The 23,301-nt window shown below is 46.3% G+C and overlaps 1 protein-coding gene across 4 annotated transcripts in view; it reads right to left on the reverse strand.

The window, feature by feature from the left end:
* Positions 1-23,301, reverse strand: part of CSMD3 (CUB and Sushi multiple domains 3) — a 1,311,906-nt gene that overhangs the window by 323,462 nt on the left and 965,143 nt on the right. For all 4 annotated transcript variants that reach the window (XM_090040525.1, XM_090040524.1, XM_090040523.1 and 1 more), the window contains one exon: positions 11,407-11,598. In XM_090040525.1, coding sequence (XP_089896651.1) covers positions 11,407-11,598 — 192 coding nt within the window. The remainder of the gene's footprint in view (positions 1-11,406; positions 11,599-23,301) is intronic.

The following is a 23,301-nucleotide window of genomic DNA, read 5'->3' on the forward strand; positions in this document are numbered from 1 at the left end:
ATATGTAAACAGTAGCTCACAGTAATATTACCTCTTAGTATACAATAATTTTTCACCTATAGCCAGGTAAGGATCTGGAAGGCTATCTCTTGACTCAGAGGAATGTAGACTTATGTGTTATACTCCAATAGGAGATACCTCTTAAAATTCAGTACATTATCACTTAAATATACCACCCCAAACTGATCTAATTATTATACGGTAATCCAGGTAGAATAATGGAGTCTTAATTTACCCTACTGAATGACAGCTTTATACTTGGTTTCCCTCTGTGCCTTAATTTAAGCTACTATAAGGCTATGTCAGCACAACCTCAGAAACCATTGTTAATAGCTCTATATAGATTTGGTGATGGAACAATTTGGCTAACACACTGCCAAGTAACACTGTCTCTATGGTGCTTTTCATTTCCATCAGTAACAGCGGAAGTCATGCAAAGATCAGCCTAAATCCCACTTAATCACAGTATGGCAGACAAGAATGCCCTATCTAAGCACTCTTAGGCTTTTATTTGACTTCCTAATGCAATATCCCACAACAAGAAACATAGACATTAATGGCCTTGTAGGTTTATTTTATTTTAAATCTGGGATAATTGCTGCTGCTAAATCTTTGCAGAAAAACAATCTGTTTAAAGGTTAAAACATAACCATGTTGATAACTTAGGAAGAACATTGTGACAACATATTTTTCTCATTAATGAAAATTCTGCTGTATAGAATAGATCTATTTTCATAATTTTTTGATTTTTAAGGTTTAATTTGTATTTTAAATTCCAGTAACAAAAATGTGCTATACCGGCAGCCCTTGACTTAAGACATTTTGAGTTACAACAAACAACACTTACGACATTTATAAATTGACATCCTATTTTGACTTTATGATGCTTGATCCAATGTAATGCCATGCCATTGAACAAGTTCACTGCATTGCCTATCTCCCTGGAGAACATCTGTCCAAACTTCCTTGGATGCTTTCTTTAAGAAAGCAGACAGGTCTCCAGAAAAACCTGCAGCCAAGACTCCTGAAAAGACTCCAGCCAAGGAGCCTTCAAAAAGTCTAACCCAGAGCCCTTCAAAAAGTCCAGGAAAGTCACCTCAAATAAGTCCTTCCAAATCAATATGATTGCTATTTACAATATAAATACAGTAATGTAGCTATATTACACATCTATAATGAACTGAGTACAACATTCTGAGTTATTTTTGATGAAAATAGGGTAGCAGGCCTTGGTTCAGGAACCAATTCCCCATTTATAACATTGTTTCTATGGGAAAATAGGTTCTGAGTTATGACGTTTCAACTTAAGATGTGGTTTTCAGGAACCAATTGTGTCATAAGTCTGAAGACTGCCTGTACTGAGAATGTTAAAAAGACTGACTGACTTTTACAGGCATCTAAATAAAACCATGGTTTTCTTAGTTGAAATTGTTGCTGAAATCATGTATCACTAACATACAGGTTGTGGAAGATCTGTTACATGATGATTTAATCCGTGTGTGAACCACTAAAGTCATAGAATTATGTTTCAGAAACATATTTAATTTAAAGTGAAAATAATCTGTCCTACAAAAAAGAAGAACAACAACAGCAAAATGATAAGGAACAAACATGTTAGGGACTATTTTAAAAGCTGGATATATACAAGTCCCTAGGACCAGATGGGATGTACCTGAGAGCGTTAAGGGCATTGACTGATGTGATTGCAGAGCCACTGGACATCATCTTTGAAAATTCATGTTGATTGGGAGAGTTCACAGATGACTGGAAAAGGGCAATCATACCGCCCATATTTAAGAAAGTGAAGAAGGAGGATCCAAAGAATTACAGAATGGTCAGCCTAACCCCTGTCACTGGAAAAATCATGGAGCAGGTCCTCAAGGAATCCATTTCTAAGCACTTGGAGGAGAAGGTGATTAGGAACAGTCAGCATGGATTCACCAGGGGCAAGTCATGCCTGACCAACCTGATTGCCTTCTATGATGAGATGACTGGCTCTGTGAACGTGGAAAGAGCAGTCAAGGCTCCAGACTTAAACAAGGCTTTTGATATGGTTTCTCCCAACATTCTTGCAAGCACGCTAAGTAAGTATGGGTTAGATGAATGGATTATAATGTGAATAGAAAACAGGCTGGATTGTCAGGCTGAGGGGGTGGCAATCAATGGGTAACTCAGGCTTAATGTCTAGTTGGTGGCTGGTATTTGATGACTTAATAACAGTATTAAAGATTTGCTTTTTGGGAATTGGCTTATGGGTGTGTGCGTGTGTGTGTGTGTGTGTGCGTGCGCATGTGTGTAAGCATTAGAATTCTTTAGGATGGGCAGCAGGGGTTAATTGATTTTTTAAAGCTAGGGTGTTATACACCCAGTTTCTTTGCCTTCAGAAGCAGACAGGCTGTCTAACGAACAAGGCCAATGGATACACGTACAGCCTGGGAAACTGGGGGCATATCGTACACTGACTATAACATGAGATATGGTGCCTTCAACTAACAAGGCCCCAGAGCAGGGGCCTGAGTCCCGGTTTTGGGGGAATAGATCAAATTAGGAGAAGGCCTGAAAAGACCTAATTAGTATGTGTGTATGTGATGAGCTACTGGACAGTATGATGACCACAGAGAGAGACCAACTAGTGACAGCCACAGGTCAAGAGTCATCATGAGGGAAGGAGAATACAAAAGCAGAGACTTGAGAGTAACAAATGGTCCCTCCTCCCTGAGAGGGGTCCCCATCCCCTATCCCCCAGGAAGGGTCTCCAAGGCCACAATGGGCAAAAGGAAACACTACTAACCTGTCTCATCCACCCCACTGGAGTGGGGGTGTGGGCCTCAGCATACCATCTCCAGACTGCTGACTTGCTGACATCTGGCACCTAAGAGAGAGCCTTCAGAGTAAAGCCTTCATCCTGACCAGATATATCCTGACTCTGATGACAGCCCTAGGATTGGTAGCTATAGTTTATATATGTTTTTTTTCCCCTGTTATCACTGTGTATCAACAAATTTGCCTATCATTGAATGGAGAGGTCATGGTCATTCTGAAGGTCAGTTTGGCATTGTTAATTGCCACATAATAACCAGCCTGGAGAAAGGGCAGGGGTAAGCATAGGGTGCCTAAAAACCCTAGTTTCCACCACGTTGTGGGTTACCCTTTATTGGGAAAAGTCTAGAGGGAGCATACTCCAACAGAAAAACCCTTGGTGAAAGGCCAAAGAAAAAGCTATGTGGCAGAATACACCTTGGATCCACATTGAGAAGAGAGCACTGCTGAAAAAGCAGTCTCTGCAAGGAGGATAATTAACACAAGGTAATACGGGGAAAAAATTAGGCTAGACATAAGAAAAAACTTATTTTCTGTAAGGGTAACTAGAAGCTGGAACACACTCCCGGTAGAGGTTGTGCAGTCGCCATCCTTGGAGGTGTTCAAGATGAAGCTAGATAAGTACCTTGTTGAGCTTGTTGGAGCCCAATAACCTTCTGCGCATGGCAGGGGACTGGACTTTGTGATCTTGCAGGTCCCTTCTGGTTCTATGAATCTCTGGATAAGTGCCAGAATGGCTATAAGACAACAAAGCAGCCACAGCATACCAGCTGAGAGTGAACTAATTTAGGGGGGTGAGCCCGTTCCTTTTTGTCTTTGTGTTTTGCAGGATGTGTGAAACACCAGTGAAGCATCACAAAGTTTGCTTGGTACAGAGAGGATTTGAACTTGACTGTATTATGTGTACTGTAGGGCTGTGTGAAGCTTTGGTCCCTGATTCAATTCAGTGAAGATTTGGCTCAATTTGGTGGCTAAATTTCCAAATCCAAATCAGATCATAGGACCCTTTAATCACTCCACATAGAATCAGAACCTTCCAAATGGATTCGGAGAGATTTGGAAAGATTCAGAGATTCGGACATAGATGCAGCTTTAAATATACTTTCTATATACCTCTAGGTAGCATGTGGCTCGTGAATGCTGTGATGCTGGGGTGCATGGAGCATCTCAAAAAAGTGCAGGGGGCTCCCCAGTGTGCTCAGCAGCAGACCTGGAAGCGGACCAGAAGCACTTCTAGTCTGCTTCCAGATCCACTGGGGAGTGTGCAGGGGGGTTCCCCCTTACCCCTTGGCTTGGTAACTGGTGCCTCCTGGGTCTGGGGGGGGGGACACCCAGATTCCCCTGTGGCTGATTGCTGAGCTGAGGGGCACAGCCCCCCTCCCTGTGTGCTCCCCGGTAGACCTGGATGTGGACCGGAAGTACTTCTGGTCCACTCCTGGGTTCGCCACCGAGCATGTGGAAGGCTCCCATGCACTCCTGTGGGACTATCCGTCTGTCTCAACACTGCAGCATTCACAAGTTGTGCTGATACCTTGAGGTATATAGAAAAAACATTTATAGCTGTGTCTGTTTCAGAATTGCTGATTCTCTGAATCAGCATCAAATCTTCAGATTTGGATTTGGCCAAACCAAATCAAGGACAGTAATCCGAAACAACTAATCAAATCACTGTCCCCGATTCAGGCCAAATCTGAATTGAATTGAATAGGGCCTGCTTTGCACACCCCTAATGTGTAGCGATTGTGTTTTGCTGTGTCTGTAAAATGCTATTGCTATCAGTGATTGTGATATTAACTGTGCTAGACTATGAAATGTATAGCAAAACTTCTTGATAGGCTATGAAATACCTGCACAGTGGCTACAAGAAATGGTGTATCATGTAGAGCATCACCTCCAGAGCCTCAAAGAGTTCAGCCACACCAAAGTTTGAGAAGGCTAGATTGATTGTTTGTTTTATTGTCATATTTTTGTTTCCTTTCGTTCTTGCTTTCTTGCTTTGCCTGTGTTAGATATGTATTTTGAGCTTTTTATAGTAGAAACAGTAATATTATATAGTTTTTAATTTCCGGAATTTGTGCAGAGATCTGTTACACAGAGTAAAATGATGGGATCCTGATGAAAACCAGGGACTTCCTATGCAAACAACATGCCTTGTTTCCATGGCCGGTTGGAAAAGGCCTGAGCCCTGGTATCTCTCCAGCCTTTTACTAGATGGAAGGGCACTGGCAGGGCTACAATAGCACTAAGCATCCAGTTGGAACAAGCAAGTATTGCCCAGTATACAGGAGTTGTAAAATTGCCAAGACATGTCTGGTCCCCAAAGATTCTGACCATAAGATGTTTATCTGATCTGAATAAGCATCTTAACAATGAGATAAGACATTGACTGTGCAGCAGTATGCTGCCTGAAATGCTGAGTAAAAGGCTTGGTAGGCATTATGGGCTGTACATTCCCTGGTTTCAGTATGGAAGGCCTGTTTAAACCTAATTGGGTAAAATTCAGTTGTTGGGTTAGGGAACGTAGAGGCAAGTTACTGAGTCAGAGCGGGTATGAGCGATATCTGATTGATGGTTAAGGGTTCATTCCAGCATCCAGCCTGTTGGAGCCTCTGACCCTGAATGCTGTCATACTTTTCCCAGGATGACTGGTGGAGATTCTCCCCTCCAAACTTTTGGGCAAAGTTTTGGCTGGAATAATCTAGTTGGGGCTGGTTGGTCCTGCTTTGCGCAGGGGGTTGGACTGGATGACCTTCTGAGGTCCTCCTGAGGTCCTTTCCAGCCCTAATCTTCTATTATTTTATAATTCTAAGAACAAGAACAAGAAGAACAGAGACTGTAAAACATAATTTTCATTTAAATGTATACCGTGTTGTTGACTTGAATCTTCAGAAAATCAAAAAGATTTGAGAGCTGAGTCCATCCACATTTGTTTCAATAGCTTATAAAGTATGATACCTGAAGATGATGTTTTACATGCCAGGAATATTAGATAAAAATGTTTTTTCTACCTACCTCAAGGTACCAAGCGACTCATGAATGCTGCGATGGTGGGGCAGATGGAGCATCCCATGGGAGTGGGGGCAGGGTCCCTAGCACACTCAGCAGCAGACTTAGAAGTGGACCAGAAACACTTCCAGTCAATTTCTGGGTCTGCCACGGAGCAAGCAGAGGACCCCTCAGGGACTGGTGCCTCCAGGGTCTGGGGAGGGGGGGCACTCGGCTTCGCCCATGACCGATCACTGAGCTGTGAGGGGTGCTGGCGAGGGTCCCCCACATGCTTGGTGGCAGACCCGGAACTGGACTGGAAGTACATCTGGTCCACTTCCAGGTCCATCGCTGAGCTTGTGGGGACCTTCCCCACCACAGTCCTATGAGACACTCCATTTACCCTACCATCTCAGCATTCATGAGCTGTGCTTGGTACCTCTACATATTTAGAAAAAACATTTTAAGCTGTGTCTATGGACGAATTGCAGATTCTCTGAATCAGCATCAAATCTTCTGATTCAGTCTAATCGAATCGGGACAGTGATCCGAATCAATGGATTGAGTCACTGTCCCTGATTTAGGCTGAGTCTGAATTGAGTACTGCCTGCTTCACACCCCTCTAATTATTATCACCAGACTATGCTGCCTCTTGCTTTCTGTCTGGCTTTGTGACTCTCTTGGTTACTCCATAGCTCAGTCTTAACAACAGGGATAGATCATAGAATCACAGAAGTAGGGTCAGAAGGGACCTTGTAGATCTTCCAACCTGACCTCCAACCTGGGCGGGAGAAAAACTGGACTCAAATGAGTCTAGCCAGGTAGGCATCAAGCCTCTTCTTAAAGATCCCTAGGGTAGGAGCCAACACCACCTCCCTTGCAAGTTGGTTCCAGCTCCTAGCCGCCCTAACTGTGAAGTAGTTCTTGCAGACATCTAATCTAAACCTACTCCCCAATAATTTGTGTCCATTATTCCTTGTTATGCCAGGGGGCGCTAGGGGAAACAGTGTCTCCCCCAAACCCTTCTGGTCCCCCCTAGTGAGTTTATAGACCGTCACCAGGTCCCCCCTCAGCCTTCTCTTGCGAAGGCTGAACAGGTTTAGGTCCCGCAGTCTTTCATTGTAGGGTCTGCCCTGTTGTCCCCGGATCATGTGGGTGACCCTCCTCTGGACCTTTTCAATGTTGTCCACATCCCTCCTGAAATGGGGCGCACATAACTGGATGCAGTACTCCAGCTGTGGCCTGACCAGTGCCGCATAGAGGGGGAGGATCACCTCCCTGGCTCTACTTGAGATGCACCTGTGGATGCACGACAAGGTCCGGTTAGCCCTGCCAACCGTGACCTCGCATTGTCAGCCCATGTTCATTCTGGAGTTAATAATGACTCCAAGATCCCTTTCTGCCTCCGTGCTCTCAAGTAGGGAGTTTCCCATTCTATAAGTGTGCTGCTGGTTTCTACTGCCTAAGTGCAACACCCTGCACTTGTCAGTATTGAAACGCATCCTGTTAATGTTAGCCCACTCCTGTAACCTATCCAGATCTTGCTGCAATCTTTCCCTCTCTACTAGCATGCTCACCTCATCCCAAATTCTGGTATCACCGGCAAATTTAAACAGGTTGCTTTTCACCCCGTCATCCAAATCGCTGATGAAGAAATTGATCATCTTCTTATGTAGCCTATTAGTCTCCAGAGACATGGGCTCAAATTCATCTGAGTGAGGAAGGCCTAGAACTTAGGTCTTCACTTGCTGGGTAAGCTCTCTAATCAATATGCTATTAGACAAAAAGGTGGGCAATACCAAAAGTTGGTCAGGCTCCTGCATCAGACGTGAGAATAGGCATAAATTGCAAATGAATGGAGACATTTAATATTCAGCCTTACCCAGGTCCTTAAGAACTGACAGAGGCAGGAAATCAGATTCTCTGAAGTTAGTATTTCTTACTGGTTGCCATTCAGCTTTCTGAGTTATGCATTGTCTGTCTCTCCCCTTTCTTTGTACAGAGCACCTAAGCACCTAAACTCAGTTAAACTGAATCTCTTTTTGGGCATGGGTGACTGGTGCTGCCTTAGTCAGGACAGGGCACATGGTCTCCCCAGAGACCAGCCAGTGACTGGGGGCGGGGAGGGGTTCCCCTGCAGCCAATAGTGAGATAGCCGATCGCTGTGACTGATAGCTGCAGCCACTTCTGGGAGTGGCTGCAGCCACTTCTGGGAGCACAAAACAGTGCTCCACTACCTGGCCAGTGCTTGCAGGGTGGGCACCGGCATTCCCACCTGCTTCCCCTGCCCATCACTTAAGTGGTTAGCACAGCTGGTCAGGGGGTGCACATGCACCCCCATGCACTCCCTATGCATCACCACTGTTTCTGGATATCTCCTAAATAACTGTATAGGGACAATAAGCATCTACATTTGCTCTTCTGGGGAAAGGTACTTATAATTTAGGCTTTGCTAAACAGAAACAAACTGGATCTGGTATTCTAATCCAGCTGAATATGGTCCTAATACCTATTTTACATTAAAACTTCAATAATCACATCTTTAATCCTGAAAAGGCTAGAATTACAGGGATTCAAAACATGCAGAATAAAATTTTATTTTTTTTTACACTTCTAAAGCTTCCTAATGGCTAAGTTACAATTTAGCTCTTGGTAATTTTCCTATTGTTAATTCTTTTGATATGCAAGCCTCTCCACATAGTCTGCTATGGTGCAGAAGAATAGGAGGACAAACACCTAAAACTGTATTTACTGAATAGTCTCAGGTACAGTATCATGCTGTAAGAGCATTATCAAACATTTCAGCACTGATATTAGGAGCAGCCTGAAGAAAACACTTCTGGGATGTAATGAATCATAAATAAATAGATAAATAAACTAGGGCATGCTAGAGCAAATAGACCTTGAGAATTATTCCTTCATTTCATTCCCCCATCAAAGTGATATTATTTATGGAACAATGTCAACCCTCACCACAAAATAAATCATGATGAAAATAAGCCTGAGAAAGATTGCAGTCTGAGATCATTCTGATGTGTGAGCATGGGCACAATATATCCTAATATTCCTCCTATTTGGAAAAAACTACAAGAGAAATGATAATGCAGTTCAAACTAATTTGGAATGTTTGTGAATACAAAAGGAAATTTTGAAACAGTTATCAGTATCCAGATAAGGTCTATACATTATAGTGTAGAAGTAATATATGCCCATAAATAATGAATTAGCAAAAAGAAGTAAACTTTAACATATTTTAGGATCTGATTTGGAAGAAAATAAGTCATTTTAACAGACATGAGTAATTACTTTATTTGCATATCCAGTAGGTATTTGTGCACAAGTCTGATTCCCACTGCCTGCAGATCTACAACAGGGTTTCCTATATCTACAGTACAATTCCCAACCAAAAGCCCATTCAAATCAACAAAGCCCATTCCAACATGCTACAACAGGAATCCCATGACAAGGACAACAGAATGCTTCTACAAAACTACAGAAAATTAACCAACTACAGACTGAATTGTATTAACCCTTATCCCAACAACAGAGTCTACGGATTTTTATTCCATTATCTTGACACTTTCTTTTGGTGTCCCTCTAGGTTTTTAGCTGGTTTGTTCATCTTAACTGATCTAATCTATCTTCCATATTTATCCAAATGCAAGACAATCCTGAACTTAAGATCGCATCCACAATAATTAGATTCTTTATATGGAAAATGTATAAATTGCTTATTATTTTCCATGTGTAGAATCTAATTATTGGAGGGTCATCTTAAATTTGTCCCCCCACCACTGCTGCAGTCAATAAATCAGTGGCAGGGGGTCAAGTAGTGGGGAGAGGCAGTAAAGGAGTGGGCAGTGGGGGACACAGTGTGGAGGCACATGGTGGGACAGGCAGGCAGATAGTAAAGTAGCAAATGCTAGGAGAGGTGTGGAGCAGGCAATGATGGGGGGTCAAGCAGCTTGACCCCTTCCCCTTGGCTCCCACACCTTCCCCCTGCCACCTGAAAACCCCGACCACTTACCCCTTGGCACCTCCTCCCTGCTGCCTCTGCCCCCTCTGTGCCTACCCTCCATCAGCCTCAGATCCCCTTCTCCCCCATATCCTCCTTCCCTAAGTTGAAACCAGAGCCAGAGCTTAAGCCACAGCAGCCACCTTCCTGTCCCTGCTACCTCATATTTAGATCTAAGATAAGGAGCTTTCCCCTCCCTCCTCCATGTTAAATGAGAAAAAAAACCAACCTCTTTTGCATGTGAGTAAATATGGTACTACCTGTCTTAGCAGCATCTCCTTCCCTTGTCTTGTTCCCTTTTATATATTGTTTTTTCTTTCTGCCAGTCCATTCCTAGCATCTGATGTTGTACTTCTTTGTCTCTTTAAGTAGTCTTTTGAAATTGCTACCCTATCCTATCTTCTGCCTGATTTTAGACTGACTTAGATTTTAGATTTTATATATGGCTAACTATCTCTGTGCACACAAATATGGAAGCTCCAGAGAAGCAATTGGCTATACCCAAGTTTAGAAAATCAGAGTGTATTCAGGGAAAGGATGAAAAAGCTAAGGAGAAACTGCACTAGAAACAGCTTATTAGATATTCACTTTACATGTCTGGCTTTTTTGTGTGTTAATCTGCTTTTAAATCCAGTTATTTTGAGCCACATTAATTTGTACAGTCAGAATGACATGCAGGACTGAGCCAAATATGTTGGAGATGTATAAGCATATTTTATCAACAAGATGTTATCAAAATAATATAACTTCCTTTGATAAGATTTTCATAACACCATGTTGACTATCTTTAATTTTTCATACTACCTAATAAGATTGGGATGAGGGTAAACCATTAGCTTTGGTTATTGGTTCTATCTTAGTGCTATCTATTAATGATATATTCACATGCCCCATAACAGTTTTTCCATAATTTTGTTCATATTAACACCAGGCTAACTAGTCTATCATAACCTAAGTTATCCCATTTATCTTTTCTAAATTCCGGCACATTAGCCCTATCCTTGTCCTCTGGAATTTCTCCAGGGTTTAATTAAGGTTTTGTTTGAAACCAAAGTTAATGGTGTCTTTGTCCTCATACCAATCTTATTAGATAGTATGAAGAATTTTCTAACTTTAAGGGTGCTTAAGTTCTGGAACAGATCACCTAAGGAAGTTATAGAATACCTACCATTGGAAGCTTTTAACTTTAACTTAGATATTTACTGACATTTCCGGTTTACACTGAAAAGATTCTGCCTTGAGCAAAGTTTTAAACTAAATAATCTCTTAAGAACCCTTCCAGACCTATTTCTCTATGATTCTATGCTTCATCTGCCACAGGGCATCTAATTATAAACCAAGTGGCCTATAAGGAGATAACATAAAAGTCATTATAGTGATGACTGAGGAGGAAAGATATTAATAGCACCCATCCGGCCTATTGCAGAGTGATCTGTCACATGCATACTACACCTTGGAACTAGTTTCATTAGTTTCTGAAGGTAAATAAATAACACATCTATATGTGGAATAAGGCTTGTAGTACTATTTGATTACCAGTAAGAAAGGTTTCACAGCTTCTCAATTTTTTCACGTTTTCTGCTTACCTATACAGACTGGTGGGTTGGGCTGCCAGAAGTACCGATTTTCTACCTGAATACAGGTTATTCTCTCATCGCCTTGCAGCTCATATCCAGGATCACACTGAAAAATAACAGTATCTCCAGGTTCTCTTCCATCTCCATTCCGAGTTCCATTCATAGGAACACCAGGATCACGACAGGCAGTGGCTACAGAGCCTAAGAAAAAAAAGGGGAGCGGGGAAAGAAAAGAAGAAGAAAGAAGAAATAATTATCTTTTAATTCTTTAATTTCATTTTTCAAATGTGTTAAATAGTTCTGCCACTCCAGAATTTTCCCAGGGCTCTGTGCTTTCAAAATATTCACCAACCCTCCCCCCTCCAAGACCCCAAAAACCAACCAAACAAAAAAAGATCTATGGGACAATTAAAGGGTTTTTTTAAATATAATTATTATTTTTATTTGCCATCTGTTTTAATTACTGAATGCACTCATATCTTTTACAGACATTTCACTGTTTTGAATTAAGTGACATGTTTGCTAGCAGACTAGAAAATCTGGGCTACTATATACAATGGCACTTCAAAGAAAGAGAAAGAGAAAACCTGGGCAAAATGCAAGTTCACTGCACACATGCCCATTAGGCCTGTGTGAAGCAGCAAGTATTCACTTCAGATTCGGCTGATTTGGAGGACAGTAATTCAATTTGGAGATTCAATTCACTGTCCCTATTTGATTTGGCCAAATCAGATCTGAAAGATTTGGTGCCACTTCAGAAATTTGGCCATACACTAAACAGGTAGCAGACACAGCTGGTAAGTCTGTTGAGGTTGGGGGTGGCAGAAGGGAAGAGGCATGGGGGCGGAAGGGGCTGGGGCTGGGGCTGGGCAAGCTGCTCAGCCAGGGCGGTGAGGTGCAGGGAGGTGGGCACAGCAGCACTGGGAGTGGGGGCTACGCCCTGCTGCCACTTGCCACCTTCTGCCCGGAGTGAGCCATGCCTACATCATGCTACCCCCAACCCCAGGCAGGCAAATGGCAGCAGGGTATAGCTCCCACCAGGAGCACTGCCACACTTGCATCCCATGCCCCCTCCCCGCCCCCCCCGACTCCCACATCCCCTGCCCTGGCTGGGCAATTTGTCCTTGCTCTACCCCCAATCCTTCCCTCCCTCACACCTCTTCCTTCCCCTCTCCCCCAACCGTAGCAGACTTACCAGCTGGAGGCAGCTGTGTCAGCTGCTTGTTTAGTCTATGGTTGAATCACTGAATCTTTTCCAAATCTTTTTCTGAATCAATTCAGATGCCTCAGATCGATTCAGTTTTTAATTGGTGTCCGAATTCAATTCAGATTCAGAGATTCGGTCCCCAAATTGGGCCGTACCTCCTCCAAATCAAATTGGCTACCAATGCTTTGCTCATCCCTAATGCCTATGCATATTTTGTGAACACTGTTTTTTCTTAGATGTATCTGTTGTTCAATATTTTGTAACAAACAGATATATATTTTATGTGAGCACACAAACACACAGAAATTCTATCAATCACACATACATTGCTATATCAATATACTGATCTATGTAAAAATAATTATGTTCTTCCTGTTACTGAATCTGTGAACAGTTTCATGTGTAACTGGTTATTTATATGTGCTGTTACTGTGATCACAATTACAACCACAACTTTAAGAGCACACTTACCCATAGATTCATGAAAACCTTTTGCTGATTTGTGCATAATATATGTGTATTTTGACTCCAATATTCAATCTTAAACATGAAATAGATACTTGAATCCATATTTAAGCACTTATGTTTTATTATCTATACTCAAAGAACTCCATCAGGCTATATCAGCAAAAATGAAACCTGCTCCCAGGCTTATGGACATATTTCCCATTGACCTCAGTAGGTCAATTCACTGAAGCAAAAATAAGCATATGCATTCCTGCCTGCAGGATTATAGCTTAAATGAGGGATTTTCTTTCAAGAAGTGCTGAGCAAAAACAAATATCAGTGAAACTAAAAGAAGTTGTTAGTACTTAACACACCAGGAAAAAAACAACTACTTTTATTTAACTTCATAGTCAAAATCTTTTCTTGTATATTTTTTTGGATTAAGCAACTTATCCACAGAACATAAACTACATATCTTGCTTTATGAGATGCATTTCATACAATTAGAAAAAAGAATGAATTATATAGATTTTTGGGGCTTTATTTCATTTTTATTCCCCCCCCCCCTTAGTTATGATGGAAAACAGCCTGAGGAATAAATTCAAATATGATTGTAATTTAGGATAAAAAGCTCTCACCCTCCCCTCCAACTGTCCCTCCTCTACCCACCCCACCCCACAAAAAAGATGGCATAGGTTATTCAGACATTAATAGAATGTATGAATGATACCGGATACCAGACCCAATTAGATCATCCCTGCCAGGGCTTTGTCTACCTGGGTCGTAAAAACCTCCAAGAATGGAGTTTTCAGAACTTCTTGGAGTAACCTGTTCCAGTGCTTTGCTACCCTCCCGGTGAGAAAGTTCTTCCTGATATCTAATCTAAACTCCCCTTGCTGGAACTTGAAACTATTGCTCCTTCTTCTGTGATCTGTCACCACTGAGAACAGTCTAGGTCCATGCTGTTTGGAACCACCCTTCAGGTAGTTGATGGCTGCTATTAAATCCCCCCTCCGTCTTCTCTTCTGTAGTCTAAATAAGGTCCCTCAGCCTCTCTTTATAAGTTATGTTTCCCATGCCCCTCACCATTTTCTCTGCCCTCTGCTGGACTCTCTAAAATTTTTCCACTTCCTTTCTGTAGTGGGGGGCCCAAAGTTGAACACGGTACTCCAGATGTGGTCTCACCAGTGCTGAATAAAGGGGAATAATCACTTCCCTTAATCTGCTGAAAATATTCCTACCACTCCTGCCCACTATGCTATTAGCCTTCTTGGTAACAAGGACACACTGCTGGCTCATATTCAGCTTATTGTCCACTATAACCCCCAGGTCCTTTTTTTCAGAGCTGCTGCCCAGACATTCAGCCCCCAGCCTGTACCGGTGCATAGGATTAGTACAGTCCTAAGTGTAGGACTTTCCACTTGTACTTGCTGAACCTCATGAGATTCCTTTTTGTCCAATATTCCAATTTGTCCAGGTCTCTCTGGCTCCTAACCCTACCCTCCCTTGTATCTACTATTCCCCCCAGCTTGGTGTCATCTGCTAACTTGCTGAGGGTGCACTCTATGCCATCTTCCATATCGTTGATGAAGACATTGAACAAAAGCAGCCCCAGGACTGACCCCTGAGGCACTCCATTTGATTCCAGCTGCCAACTAGACATCAAGCCATCGATTACTACTCTCTAAGCCTGATGCTCCAACCAATTTTCTATCCACTTTACAGTCCATTCATCCAGCCCACACTTCCTTAGCTTGCCTCCCATTGTTGTGGGAGATTTTATGAAAAGCCTTGCTAAAATCAAGGTCTACTACCTCCACCCATCTCCCTGCATCCACAGAGCCAGTCATCTCATCACAGAAGGCAATCAGGTTGATCAGGCATGACTTGCCCCCAAGTACAAAGCTGACTTATACTTCCTCGTTAATTAGCATGGGGGTAGAGGGGGGGCACTCTGAGGTGCTCTGGGTTAGAGTAAAAGGCAGTCCAGGGGAGAGAGACTTAACGGTGGGAGTCTACTATAGACCTCCCAACCAGGGAGAAGAGCTCGACCTGGAATTCTTAGGTCAGCTTACAGAGGCAGTGAGGGCTAAGGATGTGGTCATCATGGGGGACCTGAACTTCCCAGACATCTGCTGGGAGGAGCAGTCAGCCAAGTCTGATCGCTCACGTCGGTTCTTAGCCAGACTGCAGGACCTCCATCTAACCCAGGAGGTGCACAGTCCCACCAGGGGAGACGCCTTGTTGGACCTAGTGCTGGCCACGGGTGATGACCTGGTGAGGGGGCTGCGGGTGATGGGCCACCTGGGAGACAGTGATCATCGCTTGCTGGAATTCACCATCCAGCGTAAGGTGGCAAAGGGCTGCAGCAAGGCAACAGCCCTAGACTTTAGGAGGGCTGACTTCAACAAGCTAAGGAGGATAGTTGGGGAAGCGCTGAGGACCCAGAGGGGAAGGGAATCAGATGTCGAAGGTGAGTGGTTGCTCCTTAAGGAGACGATCCTCCATGCCCAAAGGGAGGTAATCCCAACAAGGGTCAAAGGGAGCAGGAGGGCACATAAACCCCCATGGCTCACTAAGAGCATCCGGGAATGTCTCCTTGCTAAAAGGGAGGCATATACCCAATGGAGAGATGGGGTCATCGCCAAGAAGGACTATGTTATAGTCGCCCGAGGATGTAGGGGGGCAGTCAGGAGGGCCAAGGCAGAGTTGGAGATAGGACTAGCTTCCCGGATTAAGGACAATAAGAAGTCCTTCTTCAAATACATAGGGGGTAAAAAGAGGGTCCCGGGTAATGTGGGGCCCCTGCAGGACACGATGGGCAACTTAGTCATCACGCCAGATGACAAAGCTAACATATTTAACGATTTCTTTGCCTCTGTCTTCCTAAGTAGGGACCAGTTCAGCCACCTCCCTGCTGGGCCCCCCTCGGGCCCCGAGAGAGACACGCCTGGGCCAAGGGTTAGCGAGGAGTTAGTTAGGGTACTTCTGGAGAAGCTGGACGTGTTCAAGTCCGCTGGTCCGGACGATCTTCACCCTAGGGTTCTACAGGAACTGGCTGAGGTCATTGCGGGACCCCTGGCACGGCTCTATGAGCACTCGTGGTGCTCTGGCGAGGTGCCGGAGGACTGGAAGAGGGCCAATGTGGTCCCTATCTTCAAAAAGGGGAAGAAGGAGGACCTGGGAAATTACAGGCCAGTTAGTCTGACCTCAATCCCGGGTAAGCTCTTTGAAAAAATTATCCTGGCACACATCCAGGAGGGCCTTGCGGGGGAATGCATGCTCAGGGGCAACCAACATGGGTTTATCAGTGGCAGGTCTTGTCAGACCAACCTGGTGGCCTTTTACGATCAGGTCACCAAATCATTAGACGCAGGGGTTGCTGTGGATGTAGTCTTTTTGGACTTCCGGAAGGCTTTCGACACTGTCTCTCACCCTGTCCTCATCAAAAAGCTGGGAGACTGTGGTGTCGATGCCCACACGGTCAAATGGGTCGCCAACTGGTTGGAGGGCCGCACCCAGAGGGTGGTAGTGGATGGGTTCTTCTCGACCTGGAAGGATGTGGGCAGTGGGGTTCCGCAGGGCTCGGTCCTCGGGCCTGCACTGTTCAACATCTTCATCAGTGACTTGGATGAGGGGGTAGAAAGCACCCTGTTCAAGTTTGCTGATGACACTAAGATGTGGGGGGATGTGGGTGCACTAGAAGGGTGCAATAGGCTACAAGCTGACCTTGACAGGTTGCAACGGTGGGCGGATGAGAATAGGATGGGGTATAACACTGATAAGTGCAAGGTGTTGCACATGGGGAGGAAGAACCGGCACCACACTTACAGGCTGGGGAACTCTCCTCTTGCCAGCACGGAGACGGAAAAGGATCTTGGAGTCGTCATTGACTCCACGATGAACATGGGCCGGCAGTGTGGGGAGGCAGTCAAGAAGGCCAATCGTACCCTATCATGCATCCACAGATGCATCTCGAGCAGGTCCAGGGAGGTGATCCTCCCCCTCTATGCGGCACTGGTCAGGCCGCAGCTGGAGTACTGCGTCCAGTTCTGGGCGCCACACTTCAAGAGGGACATGGACAATATGGAAAGAGTTCAGAGGAGGGCCACTCGTATGATCAGGGGTCAGCAGGGCAGGCCTTATGAGGATAGGCTACGGGACCTGAACCTGTTTAGCCTCCACAAGAGAAGGCTAAGGGGGGACCTTGTGGCCTGCTACAAACTGGTCAGGGGGGATCAGCAGGTATTGGGGGAGTCCCTGTTCCCCCGTGCGCTGCCAGGAGTGACCAGGAATAACGGTCACAAACTGGCGGAGGGTAAGTTTAGATTAGATATTAGGAGGCGCTACTTCACAGTCAGGGTGGCTAGGGCCTGGAACCAGCTTCCAGGGGAAGTGGTGCAGGCTCCTAGCCTGGGGATTTTTAAAAGGAAGTTAGATGAGCACCTTGCCGGGGTCATCTGACCCCGGTGCTCTTTCCTGCTAAGGCAGGGGGTCGGACTAGATGATCTACCTAGGTCCCTTCCGACTCTAGCTACTATGAAACTATGAACTATGACTGTTTCTAATCACCTTTTTCTCCTCCAAGTGCTTAGAAATGGATTTCTTGAGGATCTTCTCTGTGATTTTTCCAGGGACTGAGGTGACACTGTCTGGTCTATAGTTCCCTGTATCCTCCTTTTTCCCTTTCTTAAATATGGGCACTATTATGATTGCCCTTTTCCAGTCTTCCAGGACCTCTCCTGATATCCATGAGTTTTCAAAGATGGTGGCCAATGGACGTACAATAACATCAGCCATCTCCCTCAGTACCCTCTGGTGCATTCTACCTGGCCATATATAGCCCCTAACCTGTTCTTTTGCCACTGTTGGCTGATTACCTCCTCCCTAGACTGTGGTGCCAGGTGCAGTAGTCTAGGAGCTGACCTTCCCTGTGAAGACTAAGATGAAAAAGACATTGGGTACTTCCACGTTTTCTGCACCCTCTGTCACTAGGTTGCTTCCCCCATTCAGTAAGGGACCCACACTTTCCCTGATAGTCCTTTTTTTTATTGACATACTTTTATTGACAAACCCCTTTGAGATGCTGCAAGAGGCACATGTGGGAATGGGAAAAGGTTCCCCACACTGCAAGTTTGCACTGCAGGGGCAACATTAGACCCGTGGATACCCAGGGGTCAAAAAAAAAAAAACAGAGTGAAAAAAATAGGGCAAGGCACAGTCGCGTGCTGAAGCAACCAGAGGATAGGTCCTCTACAGAGATGCTCTGGCTGCCAGAGCATTTCTATGGTTGGCCCTTGCCCTGATGCTGAAGTATACTGCCTGCCTGTGTGGGGCAGTGTGCCAGCCACAGGGAGCTGGACCTGGGCTCCAGTGTTGGTAAGTAGGGGCGGGGTCTGGAGGAGGGGGAGGGGACAATGGGGGGGACCCCTGCTGGCCCCACCCACTGCCCCAGCCCCCCAGATCCCTGCCCTGCCTGGCCCCACCCCCTGCCTGCTCCCCAAATCTCCCCAATCCCTACCCTACCCTGCCCCATCCCTCTGAGCCCCCATCACTGCCCTGCCTGGCCCTATCCCCCCTGAGTTCCCCAAGCCCCTCAATCACTGCCCCCCCACCCTGGCATCCCTACAATTAAAAAACAAACAAACAACTCCCCTGACTTTCCAGCCCTTTTCCAGATGACAGAACCAGAAGACATAATGGCAATCTAAAATATATATCTGGCTAGGCAATAGGTGGAATACGGCCATGCTATTGCCGTCAGAAAATAATCTCTTACTAACACTATCAGCTGCCCGTCTGGGTCACTGCCTTCCCCCACTGCCCACACAGGCCCCAGCCTGGGCCCTGCTGCCCCCCGCTGTCCCATGCTGCCAGGGGGAGCTCTGCCAGAAGGTCCTGAAGACCCCACATCTTCTGCTCCTCCTATGAGTAAAGGCTTTTTTTCTTTTTTTTAAATGCCAGAGACTGGGGGGGGAAGGGCAGCCATCGGGTGGCTGGGGGTGCAAGCAAAGAGTGGGGCCAGGCAGGGAAGCCATTGGGGGGTTTGGGGGAGCAGGCGGGGTGTGGGGTTGGGTGGGGCAGCCATTCAGGGGCTTGAGCCAGCAGGGGACGGGGACGGGCAGGGCAGCAATCTGGGAAGCTGGGGGAAAAAGTGGGAGTGGGGCATGTGGGCCCTGCAGGGGGCGTGGTAGCCCCTGCAGAGGCTATTTTGCCACTGTTGGGGGAGCAGCAACCCCTGTGGGGGGGGCTGTGGCCCCTGTGAGTGAGGGCTGTGTACGCTGTGGGGTCAGCAAAACATATAGATATTTAGAATTCATTTTATTATAATGATAGAGACACTGGTAGGCTTCCAAATTGTTTTAACACTGTAGATATATCAATAAAACATTGCCCAACTGATCACTGTCTCTCTGTCTCTCACTCTCTCTTTCTATATGGATATAGTGTTCTTTTGTTTTAATTGTGGAGGAACATGGATTTTGGTGTATTTTACACAGTGACTTTGGGATTTTTTTTTATCAGGGATTTTTCAGTTTTCAAATAGGGTACACCAGAAGTCCTGCTAGGGAGGATAGTGGCAGGACCCTGACTGCTCAGAGTTGGCACCTTGGACCCAGCTGGAGGTGGCTGTCCAGCTGGCCAATTGGTTGACCTCCTGGCCAACTGGTTCAAAGCAGGCCACCACACTGGGAACATCTTCCGAGCAACAGCTGCCCAGATAGCCAGGCAGGGGCACACATGGCAGTAGTGCAACACAAAGGCCAACCCTTCAGCCACAGCCCACTGGCAGCTGGCTCAGAGGGGCAGATGCCTCTACTGGCTGTGCAGTCCCCATCTGGGTCTGCCAGGTGCAGAGCAGGTCACAGCCAGACAGCAGTCCCCACTGCCAGACCCCTGCAGTGGGTAAAGGGAACTCTCAGGGCTGCTTCAGGAGTTCAGCTGGCACAAGGGGTAGTGTCCCCAGATACAAATTGTCTGGGCCTCAGAAGCTCCTGAGAGTAAGCAGCCCTGAGCTACTTGCCAAGGCAGCTTTTTGTACTGATGGGGCCAGGACAGGGTAGCTTTTTATACTGCTGGGGACAGCACAAGTGCAGTCCCTGGGCTCTAGCTCCCCCTGGCTGCAGATCCACGAGGAGCCAGGCAGGATTATTTTGCCCTAAGTGGCACAATTTACTCCATAACAAAGTGCATGTCTGGGCATGTGCGCTGAGGCAAAAAGCCCTGGCTCAAATTTACACTGCTTCTATTTGAGCTATTGTGAGCGCACGTGCCTGCATATGTGGATGTGCCATGTGACTTCACCCCTGCATGCCCTAGCAATACTCCTATACTCCTCCCTAGTTGTTTGTCCAAGTTTCCATGTCTTATAGCTTCCTTTTTGTGGTTTAGTTTACTGAAACATTTCCTTCTAAGCCAAACTGGTCTTCTGCCACACTTGCTACTCTTCCTGTACATTAAGATGGTTTGCTCCTGCACTCTCAGTAAGGCTTTTTTAAAGTCCAGCTAGCTCTCCTGGACTCCCCTCCCCTTGAGACTTACTTCCCAGGGGATCCTGCCCATCAGTTCCCTGGAAGTGTTGAATATGCTTTCAGTCTCATCCTGCAAACCATTAATGAAGATATTAAATAATATTAATTAATATGACAGACTCCTGGCCAACCTCACTCAACACCTCCTCCCAACTACACATTGAGCACATCCACACATGCAAGCACGTGTGCTTGCAGCAGCTCAAATAGAAACAGTGCAAATTTGAGCTGGGGTTTTTGCCTCAGCGCACGTGCTTGGATATGCAATTTGTTGTGGAGCAAATAATGCCACTTGGGGCAAAATAACTCTGCCTGGCTCCTCCTGGCTCTGCAGCCGGGGGGGAGCTAGAGCCACCAGTATAAAAACCTGCCCTGGAAAGCAGCTCAGGGCTACTCACTCTCCAGAGCTTCTGGGGCTCAGCCACTTGGTACCTGGGGACACTACCCCTTGTGCCAGCTGGACTGCTGCAGCAGGATCCCAAATCCATTTTTAAAAATATCCCAAAATTCATGTTTTTTCCACAATTAACACAAAATACTCTATACACACACACATACATATATCTATATATCTCTAGACACACACACACACACACACACACACACATACACAGACAGCAATCAGATCAGTTGGGCAATGCTTTATTGGTATATTTACAATGTTAAAGCAATGTGGAAGCCTACCAGTGTCTCTATCATCATGATAAAATAAATTCTAAATATCTATATGTGTTGATGTGTACTTTTGGTTTTCTTTGCACATGATGGGTGTGTGATGCGGGGATGTGGTGTTTGTAGGAAGGGGGTGGGAAGGGGTGTGGGGGAAGGTGGGTGTGTATGTGTGTGTGTGTGGAGGATGTGTGTTGGTGTGTGGGTAGGTGTGGTGAGATTACTGGGGAGACTGTGGGTGTGGGAGACCTTTTGTGGGGGTTGCTCAGGAGTAGGTCCCCTGGCCCCCACAGGGTGCAGCCCCTCCCATAGCACATGGAATGCCCCCCCCACAGGGCCCCAACTCCTCCCTGGAGGACCCCAGCCCCCCCACCCAAGGTCTCAGGCACCCTGGAAGGCCCTAGCCCCACCTTGCCCAGGGTTCCAAGCACCCTGGAGGGCCCCAGCCCCCCCACCCAGGGCCCATAACTTACCTTTAGCAGCAGCAGCAGGAGTGGGGCACTCTGAGCCATGGCAGGAAGACCCAACATGGCACACAGGGACCATGAGCTGGGCCCAGCCAGGTCCTGGGACCTCTCTTCTGCTGGGCTGGGCCCTTGGTGGCAAGACCTGCCTCCTTCGGGGCCCTTCTGCCACCCGGCCTGGCTGGGCCCTTGGTAGCAGGACCTAGTGAGATGTGCGGGGACCACGTGCTAGGTCCCACTGGGTCCTGCCAGCCCTGAGGTCCTTCTGATGCCCAGCTGGGCTGGGTCCTTGGTGACAGGACCCATTGTGGCATGTGGGGACCACATGCCGGGCCCAGATGAGTCCTGCTGGCCCTGGGATGTCTCTTCTGCCCAGCCAGGCCAGGCCCTTGGTGGCAGGACCCGATGCAGCCTTCAGTCCCCCCATGCCAGAACCAGCTGGGCCCTAATGCTGGACTGGGCACAGTGCACAGTCCCCCTGTGCCAGGTCTAGCAGGGCTCTGATGCCTTCAGGGCCCCTGGGCTGCTGGGCTGGGGCGGGCCCAGAGTGGCAGCATCCAGCGCAGCATATAGGGATCGTGCGCCGTACCCAGACAGGTCCTGCCGACCGTGGGGCTGCTCAGCAGGGGGAGGGGCTGGGCAGGGAGCATGGGTCTGGAGGGCTGGCAGGGGAAGGGGCTGGGCAGGGCAGAGTTTGTGGAGGGCTGGGGCCAGCAGGAGTCCCCCGCTTCCCTACTCCCCCCCGACCCCTTACTCATCGGCACTGGAGCTTTGGTGTTGAAAAACGTGGCCTGGCCAGCCATGTGTTTCAGCATCAGGGTGAGTGGCCAACCATGGAGACACTCTGGCAGCCAGAGCATCTCCTTGGAGGACCCACCCTCCAGTTGCCTCACGACATAGTCCTTTTTTTTGTTTCATTTGTTTAGACCCCTGGATATCTAAGGGTCTAATTTTCTCCCTGAACTGCAAGTTTGCAGCATGGGGAACATTTTTTCATTCCCACACATGCCTCTTGCCCCACCTCAAAGGGGCAAGAGGCATGGGCATTGAGTACTTAACAACTACTTGTTAATCATGATGATGCAACCAGTTCTGTAATACTTTATCATACTTTCTTCTGGTCTATAATTTCTTAGTTTATTAATCAGCATGTTGAGAGAGACAGTGTCAGTTTTTAAGATAAAATCAAGATATATCACACGCACTGCTTTCTCCCTATCCACACAGCCTGTCACTTTGTCATAGAAGAAAATAAAGTTGGTTAGGCATGACTTGCTTTGGATGAATGCATGCTAACTGTTCCTAACTACCTGATTATTCTCCTGGTGCTTAGACCCAGACTGTTTAAACACCTGTTTGATAATATTTGTTGGTACTAAGGTCAGACTCAATTCCCTTCAACCTCCTTCTGCCCTTTCTTAAAGATGGATATTATATTTATCCTTTTCCAGTTGTCCAGGAACTTACTATACCCCCACAAATAATCAAAGAGGCTAGTCAGTGGATCTGCAATTACCTCTGCCAATTCATTCCATACTCTAGAGTGCATCCTGTCTGGCCTACTGACAACAAACCTTCTAAGCCA

The sequence above is a fragment of the Crocodylus siamensis genome, chromosome 3 (assembly GCF_052110815.1).
Source record: "Crocodylus siamensis isolate JL-2025a chromosome 3, ASM5211081v1, whole genome shotgun sequence".
Taxonomy (NCBI): domain Eukaryota; kingdom Metazoa; phylum Chordata; order Crocodylia; family Crocodylidae; genus Crocodylus; species Crocodylus siamensis.